The following is a 27,826-nucleotide window of genomic DNA, read 5'->3' on the forward strand; positions in this document are numbered from 1 at the left end:
ACATTGTTTTGACAGAGTTTCGATGTGGATTACAAACACCTCCCACGATAAAAGTGTTACACTTTACGCAAAGTCCAATACATGGAACAGCGTAAAGCGGTTACGTGCAAATTTAGCGATCGAAATAGGAATATAGTTAAAATTATGACATATCTGCTTCACACCACTAAAGTGTGCCAAATCCTCTTGTAATATGTGGGCAATCTGTGTCAGTTCTCGCCGTTGTTTTGACGAATAGTGGTACAATTTAAAGAGACTTAATGTTCGATTACAGTTGACATTAATTAATCTACTGTTTCGCATTGTTGTCATGATTGAATTTATATTAACACGACTAACCCGAACAAATATGGCGACAAATCAAACGTAGCAATTTTGTTTGGGTTTTTTTTTGGGGGGGGGGGGGGGGGGGGGGGGGGGGGGTTGTTGTTGTTTTTTGTTGTGTTTTTTTCTGTCATTTTTTATTACTTGCCATCGGGAACAGCTAAACGCATTTTTTTGTGGCCCAAGTGTAAAATTCACTGGCCTCGGGCATCGGGCCACCGTATTCTAGAAGGCCTGTTATTACATACAAACAACTTTCACATGACTAGATATGAAAAACAATCATTATTACACAGGGATTTATCCAGGGATTCTCTGGGTCTGAACATAGCACCCTTCCCAGGAAAGAAATGTTTAATTTATTTAACGACGCACTCAACACAATTTACTCATGGTTATATGGCGTAGGACATATGGTTAATGACCACACAGATATTGACAGAGGAAAACCGCTGTCAGCACTTCATAGGCTACACTTTTCGGTTAGCAGCAAGGGATCTTTTATATGCACCACCCCATAGACAGAATAGCACATACCACGGCCTTTGATGTACCAGTCGTGGTGCACTGGCTGGAGCGAGAAATAGCCCAATGGGGCCCACTGACGGGGATCGATTCCAAACCAACCGTGCATCAAGCGAGCACTTTACCACTGGGCTACGTCTCGCCCCTTCCCAAAACAAAGTGACATTGAAAATTCCCAATTTTTTTACTAAAACGTCCCAATATATATATTTAATTATGTCTGTTCAAATACATTAATCTAACAGTCATGTACAGCATCATTCAGTGACCTGAAAAAATATCCCAATTGGAATGACTCGCTCTAATTTAGCCAATCCTGTTGAACTTGGCACCCTGGTGAAAAATCTGTGTTACAGCAAGAAAGTAAGTTTTAGTGAGACAATGTCTGAGGATACAGTAGCTCTAAGAGTAAAGACATTACCTCTGATTCCACAGCAGCGACAACCTCCTCCCTCAAACCGGCCATGCTCACCACTGTGTCGGGGTGTACAGGCATATCCAGAGATCTGCGGTAAACCTGCCAAACACACTCATATTTAAACAGTCATTTTAAAACACAATCTTTGTCAAAAGGTAAACAAAGTAGAAGCCTATTTTTGTATCATCGTTAGTTATAACTGTTTTTTCTTAATCTATACTAGTTTACAGAGATGCCACGATGTGGTTTATAAAAATCATTGGTGAGCTATAAACTGCTCTCCTAAAATTATGTACATATAGGAGAGAAATTGTGTCAAATTACAATCTTTTTGTGTAAAATAAATTAGATATCAGCATGTGATGAGGCGAGCAGTTTTTCACCATCATGCTGATATGAATACTTCGCCTGCCCTCTAGGGTTTCAACCCACCACACAGGTGGAAGCAATTGCTCAAAGGAAAGCATAAAAGTTGTCTATACCATAAAATTGTTTTTTGTTTCAGATGAAATCTCTACATCATACTTAAATAAAGAGAATTATTTAGCAATGCAGATGAAATCTCTACACCATACTTAAATAAAGAGAATTATGTAGCAATGCAGATGAAATCTCTACACCATACTTAAATAAAGAGAATTATTTAGCAATGCAGATGAAATCTCTACACCATACTTAAATAAAGAGAATTATGTCGCAATGCAGATGAAATCTCTACACCATACTTAAATAAAGAGAATTATTTAGCAATGCAGATGAAATCTCCAGTCCTTATGGTTTGACGCGAGTAATTGCTCATGTCCGCGTGTGCTCGTGGCAAAACTATTTCCACATGGGCAAAGAACTGCTTGCCAAGTCACATGCCGAATATCAGTAATTTATTTACTCAAAACTACTGTGGATTTGTACCATGGAAAATTAAAAATACCTTCCAGTGTTACTTCTACGTATATAGAAATGTTTAACTTCTGCTTTTAATGTTTTGCAAGCGGTGTATTGATTGGTCATTGAGACTTAATTTAACAGCAGAATGTCTTCATTGATTGGACAAAGTATACGGGTCAAGGATTTATTTCCTGATTTGCTCGTGCTTTTCCAAATGACCTATGTTCTTTCATCTGGAACGTCTCCATTTGCGGTCCCATTATCGGCCAAGATGAATCGAATGTCACCTGTTTTGTACTTTGATCATTCGTTCTTGAGTTTTGTTTTGTTGATTTAATATTTTTTATTATACTTATGTCAAAAATTTATTAACCCGTGTACTGTTACATAAAACATGGTTACTCTGACAATAAAGTATTGCCATGTAGGCCTAGATCGATTTTCAGGTGTTGTCAGAATTTGTAGGCCTACACAGGGCGCACAGAGTGTATTCGAAAGTTGGGGGGTGGGGGCACTATCAGTGCGATGTTCTGGGGGGTAAAAATACATGTATTAGAGGGTCCAAATCTGTTAAGGGGTTCGAGGGCATGCTCCCCGAAAAAAAAAGTAGAAGTTAATTTCAGGTGTTAAAATACGGCATTTCAAAAGTGTGGGGGGGAAGAGAGCATGGCCAACGCAGCCCCCGTTCCAAGGCCCCTGCTATGGGCATTGGCAATTAGTCACGAAGCGTAGAAACTTCTAGAAAGTTGAACATGCAGAAATTTACCACTAAATGTTATCCTAGAATTGCTGATGGTGTACTAAATTAAATCTGTTTAAAAAAAAGAAAAAGTTCTGACCCTCTTCCTCTCAATCTAGAAATCTCATACCTTGTGTAAGTGCAGTTATTTCACTTCTTTGTCATAAATCACATGCCTTCAATAACTTGAACTTACTTTAAGATAGATACATCTAACAACACCTCGCAGATTGTTTTCCCCATTTGGATACTGAGAGCAATTGCTCTCCTACATAATTTCACAAGAGCAATTTAGGGCATCGATTTTCAAACCATAAGCACTGAATCTCTACACCATATTTAACCTGACTACTGCAGGCAAGATATCTGGCCCAACCAGTCACCAACCAACACTATACTGCATACAATACATTCATTCATTCATATTTCCTGACACATTGCACACGGCGCTGACTAAAACAATGACAGAACAACCCTGTATACTGCATACAATACATTCATTCATTCACATTTCCTGACACACTGCACACAGCGCTGACCAAAATAATGACAGAACAACACTGTATACTGCATACAATACATTCATTCATATTTCCTGACACACTGCACATGGCGCTGACCAAAACAATGAACAACACTGTATACTGCATATAATACATTCATTCATTCATTTTCCTGACACACTGCACACGGCGCTGACCAAAACAATGACAGAACAACACTGTATACTGCATACAATATATTCATTCATTCATATTTCCTGACACACTGACCGGAGACAATACTAAGACTGTCAAAAAGTGACCGGAGACAACACTAAGACTGTCAAAAAGTGACCTAAGACAACATTAAGACTGCCAGAAAGTTACTTAAGAAAAAACTAAGACTGTCAGAAAGTGACCTACAACAGAACTAAGACTTTTAGAAAGCGACCTGAGACAAAACTAAAACTGTCAGAAAGTGACCTAAGACAACACTAAGACTATCAATGCTGTCAGAAAACAACCAGAGACAACACTATGACTGACAATGCTGTGTCAGAAAGTGACCAGAGACAACACTATGACTGACAATACTGTGTCAGAAAATAACCAGAGACAACACTAAGACTCAGTTCTGTCAGAAAGTGACCTGAGACAACACTAAGACTGACAATACTGTGTGAGAAAGTGACCGGAGACAACACTAAGATTGACAATCAGAAAGTGGCCTAAGAGACAACTAAGACTGTCAGAAAGTGACCTAAGAGACAACTAAGACTGTCAGAAAGTGACCGGAGACAACTAAGACTGTCAGAAAGTGACCTAAGAGACAACTAAGACTGTCAGAAAGTGACCTAAGAGACAACTAAGACTGTCAGAAAGTGACCAGAGACAACTAAGACTGTCAGAAAGTGACCGGAGACAACTAAGACTGTCAGAAAGTGACCTAAGAGACAACTAAGACTGTCAGAAAGTGACCGGAGACAACTAAGACTGTCAGAAAGTGACCTAAGAGACAACTAAGACTGTCAGAAAGTGACCTAAGAGACAACTAAGACTGTCAGAAAGTGACGGGAGACAAAACTAAGACTGTTAGTGCTGCCAGAAAATGACCAAAGACAACATTAAAACTGTCAGAAAGATGCTTAAGCCAACATTAAGACTGTCAAAAAGTGACCTAAGACCAATAAGATTGTGAGAAAGTGATCTAAGACAACACTAACACTGTGAGAAAGTGACCTAAGAAAACACTAACACTGTCAGTGCTGACAGAGAGTGACCTAAGACAACATTAAGATTGTCAGAAAGTTACTTAAGACAACATAAAGACTGTGAGAAAGTGACCTAAGACAACATTAAGACAGACATAAAGTGACCTCAGACTGTGAGAAAGTGATCTAAGACAACACTAAGACTGTCAGAAAGTGATCTAAGACAACATTAAGACTGTCTGAAAGTGATTTAAGACAACACTAAATTTGTCAGAAAGTCTAAGACAACACTGTCAGAAAGTGATCTAAGACAACACTAAGATTGTCAGAAAGATACCTAAAACAACATTAAGACTGTCAGAAAATTACCTAAGACAACACTAAGACTGTCAGAAAATTACCTAAGACAACACTAAGACTGTCAGAAAGTGATCTAAGACTGTCATAAAGTGACATAAGATGACACTAAGATTGTCCGAAAGTGATCTAAGACAACACTAAGACTGTCAGAAAGTCACCTAAAGGGAGGGACAACTCAAATATGAGCCTGATGTGTTGGAAAGATGCATACCCGGACGGCCAACACATAATGACACTTTAAGAAAAAAAAAACATGTAATTTTACAGTTAATAAAAAAACGTGATTAACACTAAGACTGTCAGAAAGTGATCTAAGACAACACTAAGACTGTCAGAAAGTGATCTAAGACAACACTAAGACTGTCAGAAAGTGATCTAAGACTTACATTTAAAGCTTTGAGCAGGTCCTGACTGCTGAATCTGCCTGGATGAAATATGCGTTCGAGATAAACATCACTTGGGTCCTGGAATGGAGGGATAAGTATCTCAGCCACCTCGCGGCGTTGTAGCAGAACATCAATCCATCTTTCACCCTCAGAGTGATCTCTAGGAAACGAAAACAGAGTAAAACTTAGAATGAGAATTGAGATTCACTGCATGTCTTTGCTTCATTTTCATTGCAGTAATGAAGGCATGTGAATAATTTGGTAGCATATTTTACAACTTTTATGAATAATTTTATATATTACTATTGTACTTAGAGTTAGGCACCTAAGAACAACAGGTTTGAATGAATGAAAGCATAATGACAATCCATCATAAAAATACATCAGCTACTATAGTCCATCCCACAGAGAATGCCTTTTTTTCATATTTCTAAGCAGATTGTTTTCTAAATTGCACACAAAAATAGAAAGAAAGAAATGTTTTATTTAACGACGCACTCCACACATTTTATTTACGGTTATATGGCATCAGACATATGGTTAAGGACCACACAGATTTTGAGAGGAAACCCGCTGTCGCCACTACATGGGCTACTCTTCCGATTAGCAGCAAAGGATCTTTTATTTGCACTTCCCACAGGCAGGATAGCACAAACCATGGCCTTTGTTGAACCAGTTATGGATCACTGGTCGGTGCAAGTGGTTTACACCTACCCACTGAGCCTTAAGAGCACTCACTCAGGGTTTAAAGTCGGTATCTGGATTAAAAATCCCATGCCTCGACTGGGATCCGAACCCAGTACCTACCAGCCTGTAGACCGGTGGCCTGCCACGACACCACCGAGGCCGGTCCACAAAAATAGTTTGTTTTCCCCAAAGGCATATAGCGTAGAGGCCCGCTATGTCTTAAGTGTATAAGTAAGAGTTTTGATGTTTTGTAATAGAGTGGCCCACTATGTCTTAAGTGTATAAGTAAGAGTTTTGATGTTGTCTAATAGAGCGTCCCGCTATGTCTTAAGTGTATAAGTAAGAGTTTTGATGTTGTCTAATAGAGCGTCCCGCTATGTCTTAAGTGTATAAGTAAGAGTTTTGATGTTGTGTAACATAACCAAACAAAACATGGAAATGCACAGACCTAAGGTCAGGGAAGATGACGTCCATTATGGAATCACAGACCTAAGGCAAGGGAAGATGACATCCATTATGAAATGCAGAGACCTAAGGACAGAGAATATGACGTCCATTATGGAATCACAGACCTAAGGCCAGGGAAGATGACATCGCCCATTATGAAATGCACAGACCTAAGGCCAGGGAATATGACGTCCATTATGGAATCACAGACCTAAGGCCAGGGAATATGACGCCCATTATGGAATCACAGACCTAAGGCCAGGGAAGATGACGTCCATTATGAAATGCAGACACATAAGGCCAGGGTAGATGACGTCCATTATGGAATCACAGACCTATGGTCAGGGAAGATGACGTCCATTATGAAATGCAGAGACCTAAGGACAGAGAATATGACGTCCATTATGGAATCACAGACCTAAGGCCAGGGAAGATGACATCGCCCATTATGAAATGCACAGACCTAAGGCCAGGGAATATGACGTCCATTATGGAATCACAGACCTAAGGCCAGGGAATATGACGCCCATTATGGAATCACAGACCTAAGGCCAGGGAAGATGACGTCCATTATGAAATGCAGACACATAAGGCCAGGGTAGATGACGTCCATTATGGAATCACAGACCTATGGTCAGGGAAGATGACGTCCATTATGAAATGCAGAGACCTAAGGCCAGGGAAGATGACGTCCATTATTAAATGCAGAGACCTAAGGCCAGGGAAGATGACGTCCATTATGAAATGCAGAGACCTAAGGCCAGGGAATATGACGTCCATTATGGAATCACAGATCTAAGGCTAGGGAATATGACATCCATTATGGAATCACAGAACTAAGGCCAGGGAAGAAGACGTACAATATGGAATCACAGACCTAAGGTCAGGGAAGATGACGTCCATTATGAAATGCACAGACCTAAGGCCAGGGAAGATGACGTCCATTATGGAATCACAAACCTAAGGCCAGGGAAGATGACGTCCATTATGAAATGCACAGACCTAAGGCCAGGGAAGATGATGTCCATTATGAAATGCAGAAACCTAAGGCCAGGGAATATGACATCCATTATGGAATCACAGACCTAAGGTCAGGGAAGATGACGTCCATTATGGAATCACAGACCTGAGGTCAGGGAAGATGACGTCCATTATGGAATCACAGACCTAAGGTCAGGGAAGATGACGTCCATTATGGAATCACAGACCTGAGGTCAGGGAAGATGACGTCCATTATGAAATGCACAGACCTAAGGCCAGGGAAGATGACGTCCATTATGAAAATGCACAGACCTAAGGCCATGGAAGATGACGTCCATTATGAAAATGCACAGACCTAAGGCCAGGGAAGATGACGTCCATTATGAAAATACATCAGGTGGTGCTCACCTTATTTTGCTATTTATCAATGAAACTTTGCAACGCCACACAACTATCAATGAAACTTTGCATTGCAACGCCACACAACTATCAATGAAACTTTGCATTGCAACGCCACACAACTATCAATGAAACTTTGCATTGCAACGCCACACAACTATCAGTGAAACTTTGCATTGCAACGCCACACAACTATCAATGAAACTTTGCATTGCAATGCCACACAGCTATCAATGAAACTTTGCATTGCAACGCCACACAACTATCAATGAAACTTTGCATTGCAACGCCACACAACTATCAATGAAATTTACACAAACAATATCATAAACTATTCAAGGCTAAACAAAATTATTAAAATATATATTTTGTTAAATTATGCGACTACCATTAATTATAAAAATTGACAGCTAGTATTTTTATGATTATAAAAGTATGAATCAAAAGAACTATATACACATATTTTGCATGACGATCTTTGCAGTCACACTGTATGATGCAGTCACGACCTCTCAAAACACGTATTTCACATTGTGTGAGACAAAAAATATCAGATGGGTATCTCCATCACTGCAGTGTTTATAAACAGGCATTCTGATTCACCCCTCTAACAGGTGAAACATGTCCTCAATACCCAACTAGGGAAGAGGCCTTCAACACCCTTTCCTTTGATAGCAGTCAATTGCTAAATGTAAGACAATCAAGCTGGCATGCATCAAATGTGACGCCATCTTGCAACCATTTCCACTTGCCTATGATTGCGTAATTTGTGAATCTCTCCAAAGTGCAAGTGCCATAACTCTTGAAAGTCAAATGTGATGTGTACTAGTACACCTGAAATATATACACCGTAACATGGCCACTCACAAAGATAATGGAGTGATCTGTAGTAGTACATGATAAAGCTGTAAGTCTAAAAATATACATGCCTTAACTCACGAGGATAAAGGTGGGATCTGTAATAGTACATGATAAAGCTGTAAGTCTATAAATGTATACGCCTTAACTCACGAGGATAAAGGTGTGGCGCGTAATATGGTTTCTCCTGATGAGCTAGTCCATAATGTGAACAGCTTTCCTGATGATATACAAAAGTCAACCAAGTCCTCCTAAAAACAAACAAGAATATATTTGTATCGGTGCACTGCACTCATTACATTATCAATATAATTAACATAAACCCCATCTCAGTTTAGAGAAGTTAATCTGAATAACCTAATTAAACTGTTATAAACCAATGTCACTCCAGTATTTATTTCCAGTAATATCAAACATATGGCTTTATCTCCAGTAATATCAAACATATGGCTTTATCTCCAGTAACATCAAACATATGGCTTTATCTCCAGTAACATCAAACATATGGCTTTATCTCCAGTAACATCAAACATATGGCTTTATCTCCAGTAATATCAAACATATGGCTTTATCTCCATTAATATCAAACATAATGGCTTTATCTCCAGTAATATCAAAAATAAGGCTTTATCTCCAATAATATCAAACATATGGCTTTATCTCCAGTAATATCAAACATATGGCTTTATCTCCAGTAACATCAAACATATGGCTTTATCTCCAGTAACATCAAACATATGGCATTATCTCCAGTAACATCAAACATATGGCTTTATCTCCAGTAATATCAAACATATGGCTTTATCTCCATTAATATCAAAAATAAGGCTTTATCTCCAATAATATCAAACATATGGCTTTATCTCCATTAATATCAAACATATGGCTTTATCTCCAGTAATATCAAAAATAAGGCTTTATCTCCATTAATATCAAACATATGGCTTTATCTCCAGTAATATCAAAAATAAGGCTTTATCTCCAATAATATCAAACATATGGCTTTATCTCCAATAATATCAAACATATGGCTTTATCTCCAATATGTCATGAAAAGAATGGTTAACTGATACTTCACTGATACTCCACCTATAAGTGGTTTATCAGTGGTATAAGTGAACTGGAATTAGACATGTTTTTTGCTGTTTCTACAAGTGAAATATAAGTGAAATATTAGTTTGGAGATAGTCCTTTTGCAAAGGAAATGATGTGTTCCAAATGAACAGGGAAAAAACTATGTTCAAAACATTTTCATGGTTATTTTTTTTAAATTCATAAATTCTCACAGGATTTATCAAATTCATTGGGAACAGTGGCTAAACAACCAAACATACATGTAACAGAATTTGATAGTATTCCAATAATAATTCTTTTAAATATTAATTTCTAATTTTCATTATTATTCATACTTACCTAGTGCTAGCACAACAAATATGCTATTCAACCTGAGTCATACCTTCACAATGCAGAATTTTCTCCCTTGCAGGATATTCACAATGCTATCCTTGCACGGGCTACCTGTAACTTCATTCTCGGTTCAAAGTCCACCCAAACCCACCAAGGGAAAGCCTCATAGGGGTGGGTGGGAGGTATAGTTTGTTGTGCTAGCACTAGATAAGTACGAATAATAATGAAAATTAGAAACAAATTTTCTAATAGTCTTATTCAACTTACCTTGCTAGCACAATAATATGCTATAACGGACATGCAATGACACCATTAGAGCACGTGAATTCAACATTAATGGGAGGAGGTAAGAAAATAGAGGACTTACCCGTTCCCAAAAAGCTCCTTTTAAGTAATGGCATGGAGATAGGACGAACCACAACATATGGTAACAAGGAATCAAAAGACTTTTGAGAATAAAAAGGGGACTTCCCAAAAGAAAAAACTCACCCCCATGAAAGGGAGGAAAACATCTCCCCAGGGAGAGGAAACGGTAAACAACACTACAAAAACCCCATCCCTCAGAAAGGGGTGGAGTGTTAAACATGTCCGAAATGTGAATTGATGGCAGTCGGACGGAAAAGAGGTCTACCCCTTTCCATTGCCCTGCGCACAGACATGACGTGTTGAGCCGCAATGACTGTCTGGATCCTGCACGTACCGTCAGGACCAACCGTCATATCCCAGAAATAAAAACAGTCAAAAGTGTGCCGTCCTTTCCAAACCCCTGCATTCATGACCTTTATAATATTTAAAGAGTTATGAAAGTTCAGGGAAGTTCAGGGAAGCAGAAATGGCTCGGATTTCATGTGGTTTAACGGAGAAATTCCGTAACACATGATCACACGCCATCTCATATGCTAGCTTGATGGTAGCTGCTATCCATCGAGACAAAGCATTTTTAGTGACATCACCAGGCCGAACAGGGGTATGTCGACTGAGCATTTTTAGTGGCATCACCAGGCCGAATGGTATAAGAAATCAAAAATCTCTTTTTACCCCGCCGCAGGTTCTTCATACGCTCCAAATAATACTTCAATGCTCTCACCGGGCAAAGAAGTCTATCCGAGTTGTCAGATGACAGTGTACGAGATAAACTGTGAATGACAGTAGGTGGAAACTCTTCCCCCAGAGACTGGTTTTTAGCAACAAAGATAGGGTCGGTATGTAAAGTGACAGACCCGTCCAAATTGTAATCAACCAAGTCATGCAAAAAAGCATGTCTCTCACTGATCTGACGAAAAGCCACCAGTAAACCAGAAAGAGAGTCTTCCACGTCAAGGCAGGAAGACTAGCAAACCTCAATGGCTCATAAGGCGCACCCTTAAGAGCGTGTAACACCAGAAAGACATTCTATTTCGGAAGAATGGAAGGTCGTTCAACCGTGGATTGCAATGATTTAAGTAAATCATGCAACACCAAGTTCGTAGAAAAGTCACGACACCCACACTGTTTAAGAGTAGTGAAAATCGCAGCTCTGTGACTTTTCACTGTCTTGACTTTAAGTTTCCTTACTTGGACCAACGCCAGAAAGTACTCCGCTAAATCGTTGACAGTAGCCGATAAGGGATCAAAATCCCGTGCGTTCACCCAACGAACTCACACATGCCATTGACACTGATAAACCGACTCGGTAGAACTGTGCTTTGCTGAAGAGATGAGGTGCGCAATTCTTGTCAAAAAACCTCTGTGTCGCAAGGAAGCCCTGATAACCTCCACGCGTGAAGCCGGAAGACTTCTGGTTTCAGATGCCACACCGTCTGACTCAGTCGCTGACTGAGTAGATCGGGCAACGCTGGTAACCGTAACAGGACTGCCACTACCAGTGACAGGAGCTGTGGAAACCAGGGCTGCGCCACCCACAGAGGAGCCATCAATGTCACGTGACAAGGTTCCTGGACCACTTTGGTCAACACCTTGCCGAGTAAGACAGGAGGAGGGAAGGCATAAAAATCCAGTCCCGTCCAATCCATACTCAACGCGTCGTACTCCAACGCCAATGTGTCCAGTACCTGGGACACGAACACTGGCAATTGGTTGTTCAACCGTGTGGCAAACATGTCCACCTGTGGACTGCCCCAAACACGGAGAACCGCTGCGACCACCCCTGTGTTCAACATCCACTCCGTCTGAACAGGGGTATGTCGACTGAGGGCATCGGCTAACACATTCACTGAAGAAGGAACAAGACCGACAGTCTGGACACAACACATGTGTGTCTTTACGTCGTAATGGAAATAGACAACCATCTTTCGCACAAACTTCCCATGCACTAGCTGTCATCGAACTTGTGTCGTACATGGTAAATTCCACACAGAATTCCCAACTACCAACCGTATGTCAAGTTCAACCGAAAAAACTAAAAGTTACAAAGTAAAGAAAACTAATTTGCCAAAGCTAAAACAGGTGTTGACAGGTGGACTGCAGAATTGAGAATGAAGTTACAGGTAGCCCGTACAAGGATAGCATTGCGCATATCCGGCAAGGGAGAGAATTCTGCAGTGTGAAGGTATGAGTCAAGTTGAATAGCATATTTATTGTGCTAGCACAGTAAGTTGAATAAGACTATTAATGGTAATTTGTATTTACGTATAAAAAAGTTAATTATCTAAAAAAAAATAAAAAAAATAAAAAAAAACCCACAAGAAAACCAAAGACAACAACAATGACATCAGGAATTCAGATAGAACAAGGGATTATTATGAGAGGTGCAAAATCCTGAGATTAATAGGCTTGCCATCTTAGGCAGTATGGTGCAACTTCAAAAGGACTTAATCATAACTGATATGAGACATGACCAATCATAACTGATATGAGACCTGACCAATCATAACTGATATGAGACGTGACCAGTTTATAACTGATATGAGACGTGACCAATCATAACTGATATGAAACCTGACCAATCATAACTGATACGAGACCTGACCAATCATAACTGATACGAGACCTGACCAATCATAACTGATACGAGACCTGACCAATCAACTAATATGAGACCTGACCAATCATAACTGATATGAGACGTGACCAATCATAACTGATATGAGACCTGACCAATCATAACTGATATGAGACGTGACCAATCATAACCAATATGAGACATGACCAATCATAACTGATATGAGACCTGACCAATCATAACTGATATGAGACCTGACCAGTACTGATATGAGACCTGCATAACTGATATGAGACTTGACCAATCATTACATGATATGAGACGTGACCAGTTTACAACTGATATGAGACATGACCAATCATAATTGATATGAGACATGACCAGTCATAACTGATATGAGACCTGACCAATCATAACTGATATGAGACGTGACCAGTTTATAACTGATATGAGATGTGACCAATCATAATTGACATGAGACGTGACGAGTCATAACTGATATGAGACATGACCAGTCATAACTGATATGAGTCGTGACCAGTCATAATCAGGGAACATTTTGTTTTTAAAATCTTAATTAGTGATATTTCTAGTCAAATGAAAATGATTAGCCATTACTGTTTAATGTTGTAGCGATCTCTGAAACTTGCGTAGCGAATTGCGACACGATACTGAACAAAAATTTCCCTAATAATCGATACTAGACCTGGCCAATCAACCACTGCAATTAAGAAAATTATTTGCTCTGGAAAAATAGTGTCACACAGCATTTTACACAGCAATTTTTCCGTTAACATGTTTGCAACTCTGGATTGTAAGTATATTTGAGTGATGAGTTTGTTATTTGTTTTGTTTGACAATATGCTGTAAGATTTATTTATGACAGTAGCGGTATTCGTTGACTAAAAGTGACATAACAGTTAACACATGGATGATGTGTACGTTCTAGAACAATGGGGTTGCAAGGCGATGACAATTTATCTTATCTCGCCTTCATGTAAAATTGTTTGATCTCATTGGTTGTTTGCCGTTGGACAAATCCCTTATCCCCCTGTGGGCGGAGCCAAATTCTCTTATACCCCGTCTGTAATTTCCAACAGTTTCCAGCCGCCCCAGTTAATGCTAAAGCAATAATTAGATTATAAATAACATTGATAATCAATCAAGTATACATAATTAATTTAATTTTTACTATAAAATACAATATTTCAATACTTTTAAAAGCTGCAATGTTGAACTCGGCCACCTAATTACGGTCGTGGTGTTATTGTATTAATGCGCGATTAGCAACAGTTTTTTTTTTTTTTTTTTTTTTTTTACTACATACATTTCTGATAAAAAAAAGTTGTTTTTTTTATTCTATTTTTATTAATATCTGTTTCAGACAATTTCGTATTACAAACATTTGAAGTTAAAAACTCGTTTATCGATGGAACTATTTTTCGTCACTGGCAAGTGGTTTCGTTCGCGTCCGCGTGGTACGGCTCCGTTAATAAATTGTTAACAATTATTGTCTGACGTTATTTTGATTATTTGGCTATATGGTTTAACATGTCGGCAAGATAAATTGGTTGTAGAAGCATCTCTCGGGGTATATGGCTTTTTATGTACCCTCTGTGTGCTCTTTTACCCCCTCGCCTTCGGCTCGGGGTAAAAGAACACACAGAGGGTACATAAAAAGCCATATACCCCTCGTGTTGCTTCTACAACTTATAATATACAGCGTCAGTCCACAGTGACGTGCCAGTTCAATCTTTATATTTTAATTATATTACAAAGTGTCAGAATATATTTAATGCGATATAGAATTAAAATAATTTTCTTTAATAACGGCATAATTTCTGTTAGGAAATCTGTCACCAAAAACAAATGCCCCCCTTTCAAGACCAAGTAAATCAGTAAAGTTTGTTTAGTTTTTTTGGATTAGGCCACTCGGCACCAGAAAAGGGTAGTATATTTTGCCAATATAAATGACGGAGAATTTTGATTAAACTATATATATATACAAATACAGCATCATCAGGCTGGCTCTAACACTTCAAGTGACTTGTAGGGGTGTATATTGAACATTTTACTGAAAATCAAACCCCCATAATGCACCATTAGCCACGGTTCAACAATGTATAAAGTGTCATGCCTCTGCAATCCAGTCCCTGCAATGCAATACCCTCCGGCAATGGAATCATGAGCTGGCTATGTCAGTACTTGAATCCATGGCTGGCGTGCCTGAACCTCAAGGATATGGGCACGTTAAAATAGTTCCTTCCTTCATTCCTGCAATGCACTTGCTATGAACAGTCAAGAGAGTTCAATGACCTGGTTGATACTTGCTTAATGCTGGTAAGTTACATGCCCGATGACACCGAAATTCGGATTCTTAGTAATAACGGTGCAATTACTGTTTTAATAGTTACTTTTAATCTGTTTTATTTTTAACAATAAGGAAAAAATACATCTTAAAAAACTCTGTGGCACTGTCAATTGCCACGGGCAATTGCAGGGGTTGCCAATAACTGATATGAGACATGACCAGCCATATTCATAATTGATATTATCAACGACCAATGATAATTGATATGAGACTGTACCAATCATGATGATAGGAGACCTGATCAGTCATAACTAATAGGAGACCTGACCAATAGTTTGCTACTTATTTTGAGGGCTGATAATTTTCCATGTGAAAATCAAAATCAAATCATTTATCCCCAAAAGAAATAAAAAATGGGGAATTTTAATTCAAATTAGGAATTTTTCACTCCTTAAATGGGATACAAAAAAAATGACATCCCTATTTTTTAAACTTCTTATCTATATTACTAGTGATAATGTCAACTTACTGACGGCCCATACACTGACACGAGCCAGGTTATCTGAAACGATAATGTCAACTTACTGACAGCCCATACACTGACACGAGCCGGGCTATCTGAAACGATAATGTCAACTTACTGACGGCCCATACACTGACACAAGCCGGGCTATCTGAAAACTGACATGAGCCAGGCTATCTGAAACGATAATGTCAACTTACTGACAGCCCATACACTGACACGAGCCAGGCTATTTGAAACGATAATGTCAACTTACTGACAGCCCATACACTGACACGAGCCAGGCTATCTGAAACGATAATGTCAACTTACTGACGGCCCATACACTGACACGAGCCGGGTTATCTGAAACGATAATGTCAACTTACTGACGGCCCATACACTGACACGAGCAGGGTTATCTGAAATGATAATGTCAACTTACTGACGGCCCATACACTGACACAAGCTGGGTTATCTGAAATGTTAATGTCAACTTACTGACGGCCCATACACTGACACAAGCCGGGTTATCTAAAATGATAATGTCAACTGACTGATGGCCCATACACTGACATGGGCCGGGCTATCTGAAACGATAATGTCAACTTACTGACAGCCCATACACTGACACGAGCCAGGTTATTTGAAACGATGTCAACTTACTGATGGTCCATACACTGACACGAGCCAGGTTATCTGAAACGATAATGTCAACTTACTGATGGCCCATACACTGACTAGAGCCAGGTTATCTGAAACGATAATGTCAACTTACTGACGGCCCATACACTGACACGAGCCAGGCTATCTGAAACGATAATGTCAACTTACTGACGGCCCATACACTGACACGAGCCGGGCTATCTGAAACCGTCCGTCGGTGAAGTGGGGCTCAAGAAGACAAAACTGAAACGATCAAAAGTAACACATCATTAATAGTGTTTTCACCTAGGTAACCCATCGTTTGGTTATCAAAATGCTAAATATGTTCATAGGAAACATCCACGAGAAAAATCAAGATATTATAATTTGATTGCAAAAAAAAATTGCCTGCAAAAATAATTTTCTTTGGTAGAAAAAGGATCTCCAAATATCATGACGCAAGATACAATGTTATAGAAATATATTAAACATGTAGTCTGCAAGTTAGGCCAATACAGATACTGCAATGTTACAGAAATATATTAAACATGGAGCCTGCAAGTTAGGCCAATACAGGTACTGTAATGTTACAGAAATATATTAAACATGTAGCTTGCAAATTAGGCCAATACAGGTACTGCAGTGTTACAGAAATATATTAAACATGGAGCCTGCAAGTTAGGCCAATACAGGTACTGCAATGTTACAGAAATATATTAAACATGTAGCTTGCAAGTTAGGCCAATACAGGTACTGCAATGTTACAGAAATATATTAAACATGGGCCTGCAAGTCAGGCCAATACAGGTACTGCAATGTTACAGAAATATATTAAAACATGTGGCCTGCAAGTTAGGCCAATACAGGTACTGCAATGTTAGAAATATATTAAAACATGTGGCCTGCAAGTTAGGCCAATACAGGTACTGCAATGTTAGAAATATATTACACATGTACATGTAGTTTGCAAGTTAGGCCAATACAGGTACTGTAATGTTACCGAAATATATTAAACATGTAGCTTGCAAGTTAGGCCAATACAGGTACTGCAATGTTAGAAATATATTACACATGTACATGTAGTTTGCAAGTTAGGCCAATACAGGTACTGTAATGTTACCGAAATATATTAAACATGTAGCTTGCAAGTTAGGCCAATACTGGTACTGCAATGTTACAGAAATATATTAAACATGTAGCTTGCAAGTTAGGCCAATACTGGTACTGCAATGTTACCGAAATATATTAAACATGGAGCCTGCAAGTTAGGCCAATACAGGTACCGTAATGTTACAGAAATATATTAGGGAAATAATTTTAAGAGAATGGTAATTGAATTTTCTGTTTTAAACCCTCAATTCATGAATTGTGCCTTCTTAAAGGAATGAGAATAATACAATGTCCAACCCATCCATAACATACAAATATCGCCATTCCACCAAAATATACAAGGGTCCATCAGTGTTAATAAGTTAAAAATACATTCTAAGCCTGCAAACTCATTCAGTTAGTGTGCTTTTGTAACGGGGTAAAAATAGATGACTATGTATGTATGTTGTATTTTATCACCTACTTATTTTAGAATATTAATTTTTATTAATTGGTTATTTTGTTTGGTTTTAGGATATTCGTCATAGAGAATACCCTATTAGACAACGCCCTAACCCCTTTTTTCCCGCCAAATCAGCTGTGATAAAGATCATTGGTGGAGTTTAGCTAATGATATTTTATTCTGGTGTCACATGACCATTCAATGAACCAGCGGTGTATTTATTTTGAACTGTATTGGTGACCTATGTCCACAGATGAGGGTTTTGATGTATGTTTATTTTGATAACATGTAATTGTGTGTGCTAAGTAATATAAATTAATCTCCTTAACAATGTGTATTATGTCAAGCTGCGTGACTGGTGTAGACTACTATAACATTTGCATTGTACACGTTGTCTTATCAATTATATTATATTATTTTTAGATACTATTTTCATTACCTTTATTTGTTGGTTACTGGACAAATCAAATCCTACCCAGCATTGTTGTTGTCCTCCTTCCTGATTAGACAGATTTAACCAAAATGCTACACTTTTCCTCCACAAATAGGTTTACAATACCACAATATTTATTATCATCAATAAAAAATTTAAAAATCATTTTGAAAACTGTAAACTAACCTGGTTTCTGTCTGGAAAGTTGAGGTGCACACACACTCTTAAACAGGAAAAACTTGACGTCTGGATTTTTTTAATCGTGTGACCAGATGCTGTAAGAGAGAAAAATCCAGACGTAATTCTGCAGCAATGATAAACAAATAAAACAGGCTTACTATATATTTTTAGGTAACACAGCTAGCTGAAATGGAGAAAACTTGGATAATTTTCTCTTTTATTAGTTTTAACATAATTAATCTGATCTCATACAATGGCATATTCCCCCTATGTAAGTAGACTGGCCTGAACATCCCAACAATTTTGCTGAGGCCTAATTCACAAAACTCTTGCAACTTTGCGATCTCGCTAAAAGACTTGCAAAGAGGATGCTTTGTTGTCTAGCAGAGCCAAAGAGACCTTTGTGAATTAGGCCCCAGATCTTTATCAGCCATGAATGTCTACATTTAGAGTAGGACTTTAATAATCTGACATGATTGCTTACTGCAGATCTTTATCAGCCATGAATTTCTACATTTAGAGTAGGACTTTAATGATCTGACATGATTGCTTACTGCAGATCTTTATCACACATGAATGTCTACATTTAGAGTAGGACTTTAATGATCTGACATGATTGCTTACTGCAGATCTTTATCACACATGAATGTCTACATTTAGAGTAGGACTTTAATGATCTGACATGATTGCTTACTGCAGATCTTTATCACACATGAATGTCTACATTTAGAGTAGGACTTTAATGATCTGGCATGATTGCTTACTGTAGATCTTTATCACACATGAATGTCTACATTTAGAGTAGGACTTTAATAATCTGACATGATTGCTTACTGTAGATCTTTATCAGCCATGAATGTCTACATTTAGAGTAGGACTTTAATAATCTGACATGATTGCTTACTGCAGATCTTTATCAGCCATGAATGTCTACATTTAGAGTAGGACTTTAATAATCTGACATGATTGCTTACTGCAGATCTTTATCAGCCATGAATGTCTACATTTAGAGTAGGACTTTAATAATCTGACATGACTGCTTACTGCAGATCTTTATCAGACATGAATGTCTACATTTAGAGTAGGACTTTAATAATCTGACATGACTGCTTACTGTAGATCTTTATCAGACATGAATGTCTACATTTAGAGTAGGACTTTAATAATCTGACATGATTGCTTACTGTAGATCTTTATCAGACATGAATGTCTACATTTAGAGTAGGACTTTAATAATCTGACATGATTGCTTACTGTAGATCTTTATCAGACATGAATGTCTACATTTAGAGTAGGACTTTAATAATCTGACATGATTGCTTACTGCAGATCTTTATCAGACATGAATGTCTACATTTAGAGTAGGACTTTAATAATCTGACATGATTGCTTACTGCAGATCTTTATCAGACATGAATGTCTACATTTAGAGTAGGACTTTAATAATCTGACATGATTGCTTACTGCAGATCTTTATCACACATGAATGTCTACATTTAGAGTAGGACTTTAATAATCTGACATGATTGCTTACTGCAGATCTTTATCACACATGAATGTCTACATTTAGAGTAGGACTTTAATAATCATTTAGAGTAGGACTTTAATAATCTGACATGATTGCTTACTGTAGATCTTTATCAGACATGAATGTCTACATTTAGAGTAGGACTTTAATAATCTGACATGATTGCTTACTGTAGATCTTTATCAGCCATGAATGTCTACATTTAGAGTAGGACTTTAATAATCTGACATGATTGCTTACTGTAGATCTTTATCAGCCATGAATGTCTACATTTAGAGTAGGACTTTAATAATCTGACATGATTGCTTATTGCAGGTCTTTATCAGCCATGAATGTCTACATTTAGAGTAGGACTTTAATAATCTGACATGATTGCTTACTGTAGAGCTTTATCAGCCATGAATGTCTACATTTAGAGTAGGACTTTAATAATCTGACATGATTGCTTACTGCAGATCTTTATCAGCCATGAATGTCTACATTTAGAGTAGGACTTTAATAATCTGACATGATTGCTTACTGTAGATCTTTATCAGCCATGAATGTCTACACTTAGAGTAGGACTTTAATAATCTGACATGATTGCTTAATGCAAAATACAAACAAAACAATCAAAACTCACTATTTTACTTACATATATTCACTTAAATGTTTTATAAATACATCAGAATAAAGTTCAATTTGTATCGGCAAGTTTTTGTAATTTTTATATTTTAGACCAGTTAATGTTGTTTAAAATTAGGCAAAAAAACAAACAAAACAGAGTTGTGTTTACTTACGGGCATTTGTTGCCAGCTGTCCAGTATTTATGTCCATTATTCCCAATAATAGTGGTTTTCTGACCAGAATTTGTTTTTTGTTTTTTAAATAACTACGATTCATATCCCATGACGTCGGACATATGGTTAAGGACCACACATATATTGAGGGAGGAAACCCGCCGTCGCCACTTCATGTACTACTCTTTTCGATTAGCAGCAAGGGATCTTTTATATGCACCATCCCAGACAGGATAGCACATATCACAGCATTTGATGTACCAGTCGTGGTGCACTGGCTGGAGGTAAAACAATCAAATTCATTATCAAATTAGCAGTCACAATCAGCTATCGATCCCTGAAAATGACTGCAACGTGCCGAAAATACTTGCTGAAAACCACTTTTTAAACTCAAAATTCCAAGGTATTTTCCATTGAAAAACGAAAACTAAAGCAGCCATTGTGTCAAATAATGTTTACAGGAAACTGTATAATTTATTTCCAGTGAGAGTCATGTGCAAAACGGTGGGGAATATGTATTCAAGAATGCACTGTATATAATGTACAGTATGTCGACTGGCGTGATGTCGGGCGAGATCTCGCCTGCAGTAGTCAGAAGGTTAAAATGATCACAGTTTTAAAGCAAGAAATAATTTACACATACTGCTGTCTCTGCTATTATGCCTTTAGAAAAACGAACAGGTTTAAAGTAGGAAATAATTTCAACATACTGCTGCTAAGTGGTGGCATACTGAGATCTCCGTCTGGCAGACAGTCCAACAGATTGAAGACCAAAACACATTCTCGAGTCTGTCAAAAACAAAAACAATAAACAGTTTACAAACACTTAATAGACTTTTGTGAAACATTTTCTACGTTGTCCTGGTATTCCATTTAACCAAACATTAATCACTTTAACTGACCTTTAACCCCACTTTAGCTGACCATTAACCTCTTTAACTGACCATTAACCACACTTTAACTGACCATTAACCACACTTTAGCTGACCATTAACACTTTAACTGACCATTAACCACACTTTAACTGACCATTAACTACTTTAACTGACCATTAACCACACTTTAGCTGACCATTAACCACTTTAACTGACCATTAACCACACTTTAACTGACCATTAACCGCACTTTAACTGAACATTAACCACACCTTAACTGAACATTAACCACTTTTAACTGAACATTAACCACACTATAACCCCTATCAGGCTGCATTGTTTTTAAAAAACTTCAAGAATTTGACCTATCATACATTTTTAATGATATCTCTCTTAATGTTTGGCATATTGAAATGAAAATATACACACTTATTCTATAATGGACTGGCTACTTTACTACAATATTTTAAAATAAATTATTTTATTTATGTTACCATGGCAACAAGTACAAAGTTAAAAAGATTTGTTCTTTGATACTACTTAATAAAAAAATAATTTTAAGTTAATAAAGTTCTTGTAATGTAAGACAATATCTTTATTTATTAACTATATTTATGTTTTTAATGTATTTTCCCCCTAGAAAACACCTTTATTTGATAAAAAAATGACATGAAATGATTAGTACTATCAGTTTTGTTTCATCATAATTTTCGGCATTAACTACAGTTTTAAAAGTGTTACTATTGCTACATTTTTTGTTAATTATTCTTCAAATTACACACACCTTAAGAATATTAAATGTCCTTTAAAAATTACCATGGTATGCAAATGTTTATGAAGCAGGTTTACTTTTTTTTTAATCTGTTACCATGGTAACCACTGCAAATTGGGTAACTGCCAAAAAGGTGAAATTGAAGCAGGTTTACTTTTACCAAAATCAATGAATAGTGTTATTATAATCCTCTGTTAACAGACCCTTATACAACAAGAATGTATCTGATTAATATTAAGGTCCTGAGGTCAAAGGTCATGTACATAGTTAATAATGAAAACAGTAGTTTCCATTGGATTACATACTAAATCATTTAAGAAATTTCTTCAAACATCTTACTTATGAACTTCAAACTAGGCAAACTAACTAATGCAAATATTACTTTGTAGGTCAGATTATCAGGTCAACTGTCAAGGTCACATTAAAAAAAAGGGGCAATTATTGGGCATTTCTAACAAAAAAGACACAACTGTTGGGCATTTCTCACAAAACTTCTTACAAAAATTGTTAAACAAACAGACCTAAAACTTTTACTATGCATCACCAATCTATATTTTGCTTTTGGGGTTACCAAGTCAAATGTCAAGGTCACAATGAATAGAAAGAATCAACTGTCAATGTATTTCTTATAGAACCGTTTACTTGATTGACCGTAAACCTCTAACTTATGAACTTCAAACTAAGCAAACTAACTAATGCACATATTACTTTGTAGGTCATAAATTATTAGGTCAAAGGTCAAGGTCACATACAAAAGAGGAAAAAAAAGAAATAATTGTTGGGCATTTCTGACAAAACTTCTTACAAAATTGTTAAACAATCTTACCTAAAACTTCTATGCAACACTGATTTATATTTTGCTTTCAAGGTCACCAGATCAAATGTCAAGGTCACAATGAATAGAAAGAACCATGGCCATTATGCTAAGCAGATCCATATTCTGCTTTCTTTTGGGGTTACAAGATCAAAGGTCAAGGTCACAGTAAAAGGAGACAAAGACAATGTATTTCCTACAAACTGTTTAACAAACTAACATTAAACTTCTACTTTATGACTTTTATATTAGACTGATCCATAACGATCTAGCTTTTGGGGATCACCCGGTCAAAGGGCAAGGTCACATTTTGCTCATTGTTTCACTACCAAACTATTTAACAAACTAGCAGGAGGTGGCGGGCACAGAGTCACGCCCCCAATTAAACCTCTTTTTTTTAACTTAAATCTTATAAAATTATACACATACATACATAGTTGTACACCCCCCCCCCCCCCACCCCCCATGTAACAAACTGACCTCATTTGTCTGCTGCATGACCGCAGTGCTAAATAGCCACATATTGGGTTTGGGTCATTAGGTCAAAGGTCAAAGTTATTTACATAAAAACTAAAAATTCAAAATAGTTTATTTTATTTTATAGTGCATATTAGGCTTGTTTGTACTAAGAAATATATTATTATGTACATCAAACTCATCAGATACAACACCAAACTCTGAGCTCTGTATAATAATACATTTTGTAAATTGAACCCAATTATTGTAATACATTTCCAATGGGTTGCCCTTATATTGTAGTATATGCATTATGGGATGGGACAAGACCGTTAAAAATTATGGTAAAAACAAATGTCTGCATTACGTTAATGTTGAATGGTCCTTTGTTGATCTTTGAGGGGCATGACGATGCCTGTGGTAAAGCGCTCGCTTGATTGGTAACAGTTTGGGATCAATCCCCATCGGTGGGTCCATTGATCTATTTGTGGTTCCAGCCAGTGCACCACGACAAAGGCAGTGGTATGTGCTATCCTGTCTGTGAGATGGTGCATATAAAAGATCCCTAGCTACTACCCATATTTGACCGGAAATTAGCCCATGTCTTTGAATAAGACCACACACACACACACACACACCCCCCCCCCCGTTTTGATAGCATTTAAGAAATTAGGCCCTCATTCGTAAATAAGCCCACCCCCAACTTCATCACCTTATAAATTACACGAAATTGCAAGTTTGCGCAAAGTTAATTTAAAAGGTCATACCTCCTGCAGATAATTAAACACAAATGTAACACAAAATTTTAGCACCAGTGAGATTTAGCAGTCTAACAGTAACAGTGTGTAACATTGTTTTCAATTTCATGCCTGCAGTATTTCATTGAAGTACCCAAGTCTGAACTAAAAACCAATGTCTATTTTTACCACCACACTGGGTCCGCAGTTAAGCAAATACCGTATTCTGATTGGCTAAGAACAATGACCTAGACTGACAATTCTTTGTAGTGTAAGCTGACTGCCTGTGTCAGAAACTTTTAATACCCCGCTGTCTCTCACATTCGCAATAAAATATAGAATATCAGGTTTTTATGTTTTGATAACGTGGTTATTTGGCGAGGTTTAGACAACAGTGTAACAGGCGACTTTCACCTAGCCTGTTACACTGATATCGAAATGTAGTAACTTGATACATTTTTTTTATCATCATGCAACCTTTTTTAAGTTATATTTTTCTAATATGTTTCAGTCAAAAGCGGTATACAAACGCATCCCACGATTCCCCATCTCCTTGAGAGCGTTACGTAAACAGGCACAGTGGAGACAGGGCTCTAGTGACCCCCCCCCCACCATCTCCTTGAGAGCGTTATGTAAACAGGCACAGTGGAGACAGGGCTCTAGTGACCCCCCCCCCCACCATCTCCTTGAGAGCGTTACGTAAACAGGCACAGTGGAGACAGGGCTCTAGTGACCCCCCCCCCCCCACCATCTCCTTGAGAGCGTTATGTAAACAGGCACAGTGGAGACAGGGCTCTAGTGACCCCCCCCCCCCACCATCTCCTTGAGAGCGTTATGTAAACAGGCACAGTGGAGACAGGGCTCTAGTGACCCCCCCCCCCCACACCATCTCCTTGAGAGCGTTATGTAAACAGGCACAGTGGAGACAGGGCTCTAGTGACCCCCCCCCCCACCATCTCCTTGAGAGCGTTATGTAAACAGGCACAGTGGAGACAGGGCTCTAGTGACCCCCCCCCCCACCACCATCTCCTTGAGAGCGTTACGTAAACAGGCACAGTGGAGACAGGGCTCTAGTGACCCCCCCCCCCCCACCATCTCCTTGAGAGCGTTACGTAAACAGGCACAGTGGAGACAGGGCTCTAGTGACCCCCCCCCCCCACCATCTCCTTGAGAGCGTTATGTAACAGGCACAGTGGAGACAGGGCTCTAGTGACCCCCCCCCCCCCACCATCTCCTTGAGAGCGTTACGTAAACAGGCACAGTGGAGACAGGGCTCTAGTGACCCCCCCCCCCCCCCACCATAATAATTCTGAATCAAAGATAATATTGTAGTAAATATTAAGGCAAAGATGAATTTTATTTGTAGAATGCAGGAAATTGCATTTCAGATCATCTAGTTTTTAGAAGTTTACGAGGGAATATACCCCGGAACCCCCTAAATTTTTTATTTCCATCATCTATCTGTCGGCCCCCTACATATCAATAAGCGGAGGGCTGGAGGTGACTCGAGTTAGCAATTTAATGATCGCTGAGCAGAACTATTACGTTCGACACATAACTTTACATAATGAGCACGGACATTACTTCAAAAATAGGAAGTTGCGCATTTTAATCAGACCTGTCAACCTTTAGTCAAGAGAAAGCAGGAGGTGTGTGTTGAAAAAGCAGGAGATTTGGTCAAAAAGCAGGAGATTTTTTAAATTCACACAATTTAACCCAAAATCGCAAGATTTAAAAAAAACATTATTACACTAAGTTATATGAATACTTTATAATGTCATATATACTTCTTAACTTTAGATCTTGGCATTAAAACAAAACAAAAAAAAATATTATTATTATTTTTATTTTTTTTTAAGTTTAAATATTATTATGATTTAATACATATTTAAACAAAAAAAAATATTTTATCCAAAAATGTTAAGAACATGAACAAGAAATAAAAAATTTAATTAGTACATTTACGGTATTACACTTACAGCCTTACAGGTTGCGTTACATTATCATTTGTGGTTAGTGTACCTAATACCAAAGACAAATTTATATAAATCTTATAAATTAATATTCAGTTTTTACTATAATGAGGAACGGTGGCGTGGTACTGATTTAAAATCATTATAATGATGCAATAAACATTGTATTTTCATTAATCATAAGTAAAACCTCTTTACGGACATCGTGTGAAATATACCGGAATTATACCCATTTCCGTGAGTAACTTTATGTCAATGTCAAACAACATTTTTTAATTGTACAAAAATAATTTCTTGAAGTGTACCCTTATAACCAACATTTTACCGCACAAACATACAAAATTCACTGACACAAGTATGTTTATACAGCTAATTGGTCTTTTCGTTGTCTTGCTGTGACATGTGATTTTAACATGCATCGTGTGTATCGCTGTCAACTCAGATTTGTCATAGTTGCATTATGTAATCCAGTGGGAAGACATTTTACAATTCAGAGGTGTTATTAAAAGTAAAGTTTGTTTTATTTAACGACGCCACTAGAGCACATTGATTTTTAATCTTATCATCGGCTATTGGAACTAAATTGGATAGTTTTTTTTTTTTATATGGCAACACTGAATGTCAATACACAGCCTGTTTAATTAGCGGCAACACGCTTCGTAGCCATTACGATGACAACAAACATTATAATAACACATCATTTTATAAACTCCATGTGCTTTTTTAACAATATAAATAGGCTATCCCACAATTCTCACTTCGGCAAAGGTTAAACAGTCGGGACAATTCGGCCTGTTACATTCTCGGAAACCGAAAGTAGTCGACATTTTCCGAATGAGAAAAAAAGGCAGAGTTACTTCCCTTCTGTTATTTTGACAAAAGAGGATCGATTTTTTTTTTATGCTTACAAAAATGTCATTTAACAGGAGAAACTGTCTCCCGCACAGTGGTAAGGAGATTTGATCAAATACCGGGAGACTCCCGCAGAATCCGGGAGGGTTGACAGGTCTGATTTTAATTAATGTTTTCACTTAATTTACAACTACTGTAATAACTACTTTTTACTTACAAAGACGTTATCAGAACAATTTTTTTTAAATAAATAATAATAATATGAAGAAAAAAGTACGAAACATATGCACACCTTTTGGAAAAATAAGATCGTCTGTTTAAACTTGCACAGAAAATATTGCATTGAATGTGTTGCCGAAGATCCCAA

The 27,826-nt window shown here is 37.7% G+C and overlaps 1 protein-coding gene across 1 annotated transcript in view; it reads right to left on the reverse strand.

Annotated features, from left to right (window-relative positions):
* The window catches only part of LOC121380558 (nuclear pore complex protein Nup160-like), a 198,976-nt gene that overhangs the window by 120,474 nt on the left and 50,676 nt on the right, over nt 1-27,826 (reverse strand). The window contains exons 7-12 of the mRNA XM_041509426.1: nt 21,691-21,769; nt 18,680-18,768; nt 16,698-16,772; nt 8,856-8,953; nt 5,331-5,490; nt 1,271-1,366 (exon numbers count right to left, since the gene is read on the reverse strand). Coding sequence (XP_041365360.1) covers nt 1,271-1,366; nt 5,331-5,490; nt 8,856-8,953; nt 16,698-16,772; nt 18,680-18,768; nt 21,691-21,769 — 597 coding nt within the window. The remainder of the gene's footprint in view (nt 1-1,270; nt 1,367-5,330; nt 5,491-8,855; nt 8,954-16,697; nt 16,773-18,679; nt 18,769-21,690; nt 21,770-27,826) is intronic.

This window comes from Gigantopelta aegis, chromosome 9 (assembly GCF_016097555.1).
Source record: "Gigantopelta aegis isolate Gae_Host chromosome 9, Gae_host_genome, whole genome shotgun sequence".
NCBI classification, from domain to species: domain Eukaryota; kingdom Metazoa; phylum Mollusca; class Gastropoda; order Neomphalida; family Peltospiridae; genus Gigantopelta; species Gigantopelta aegis.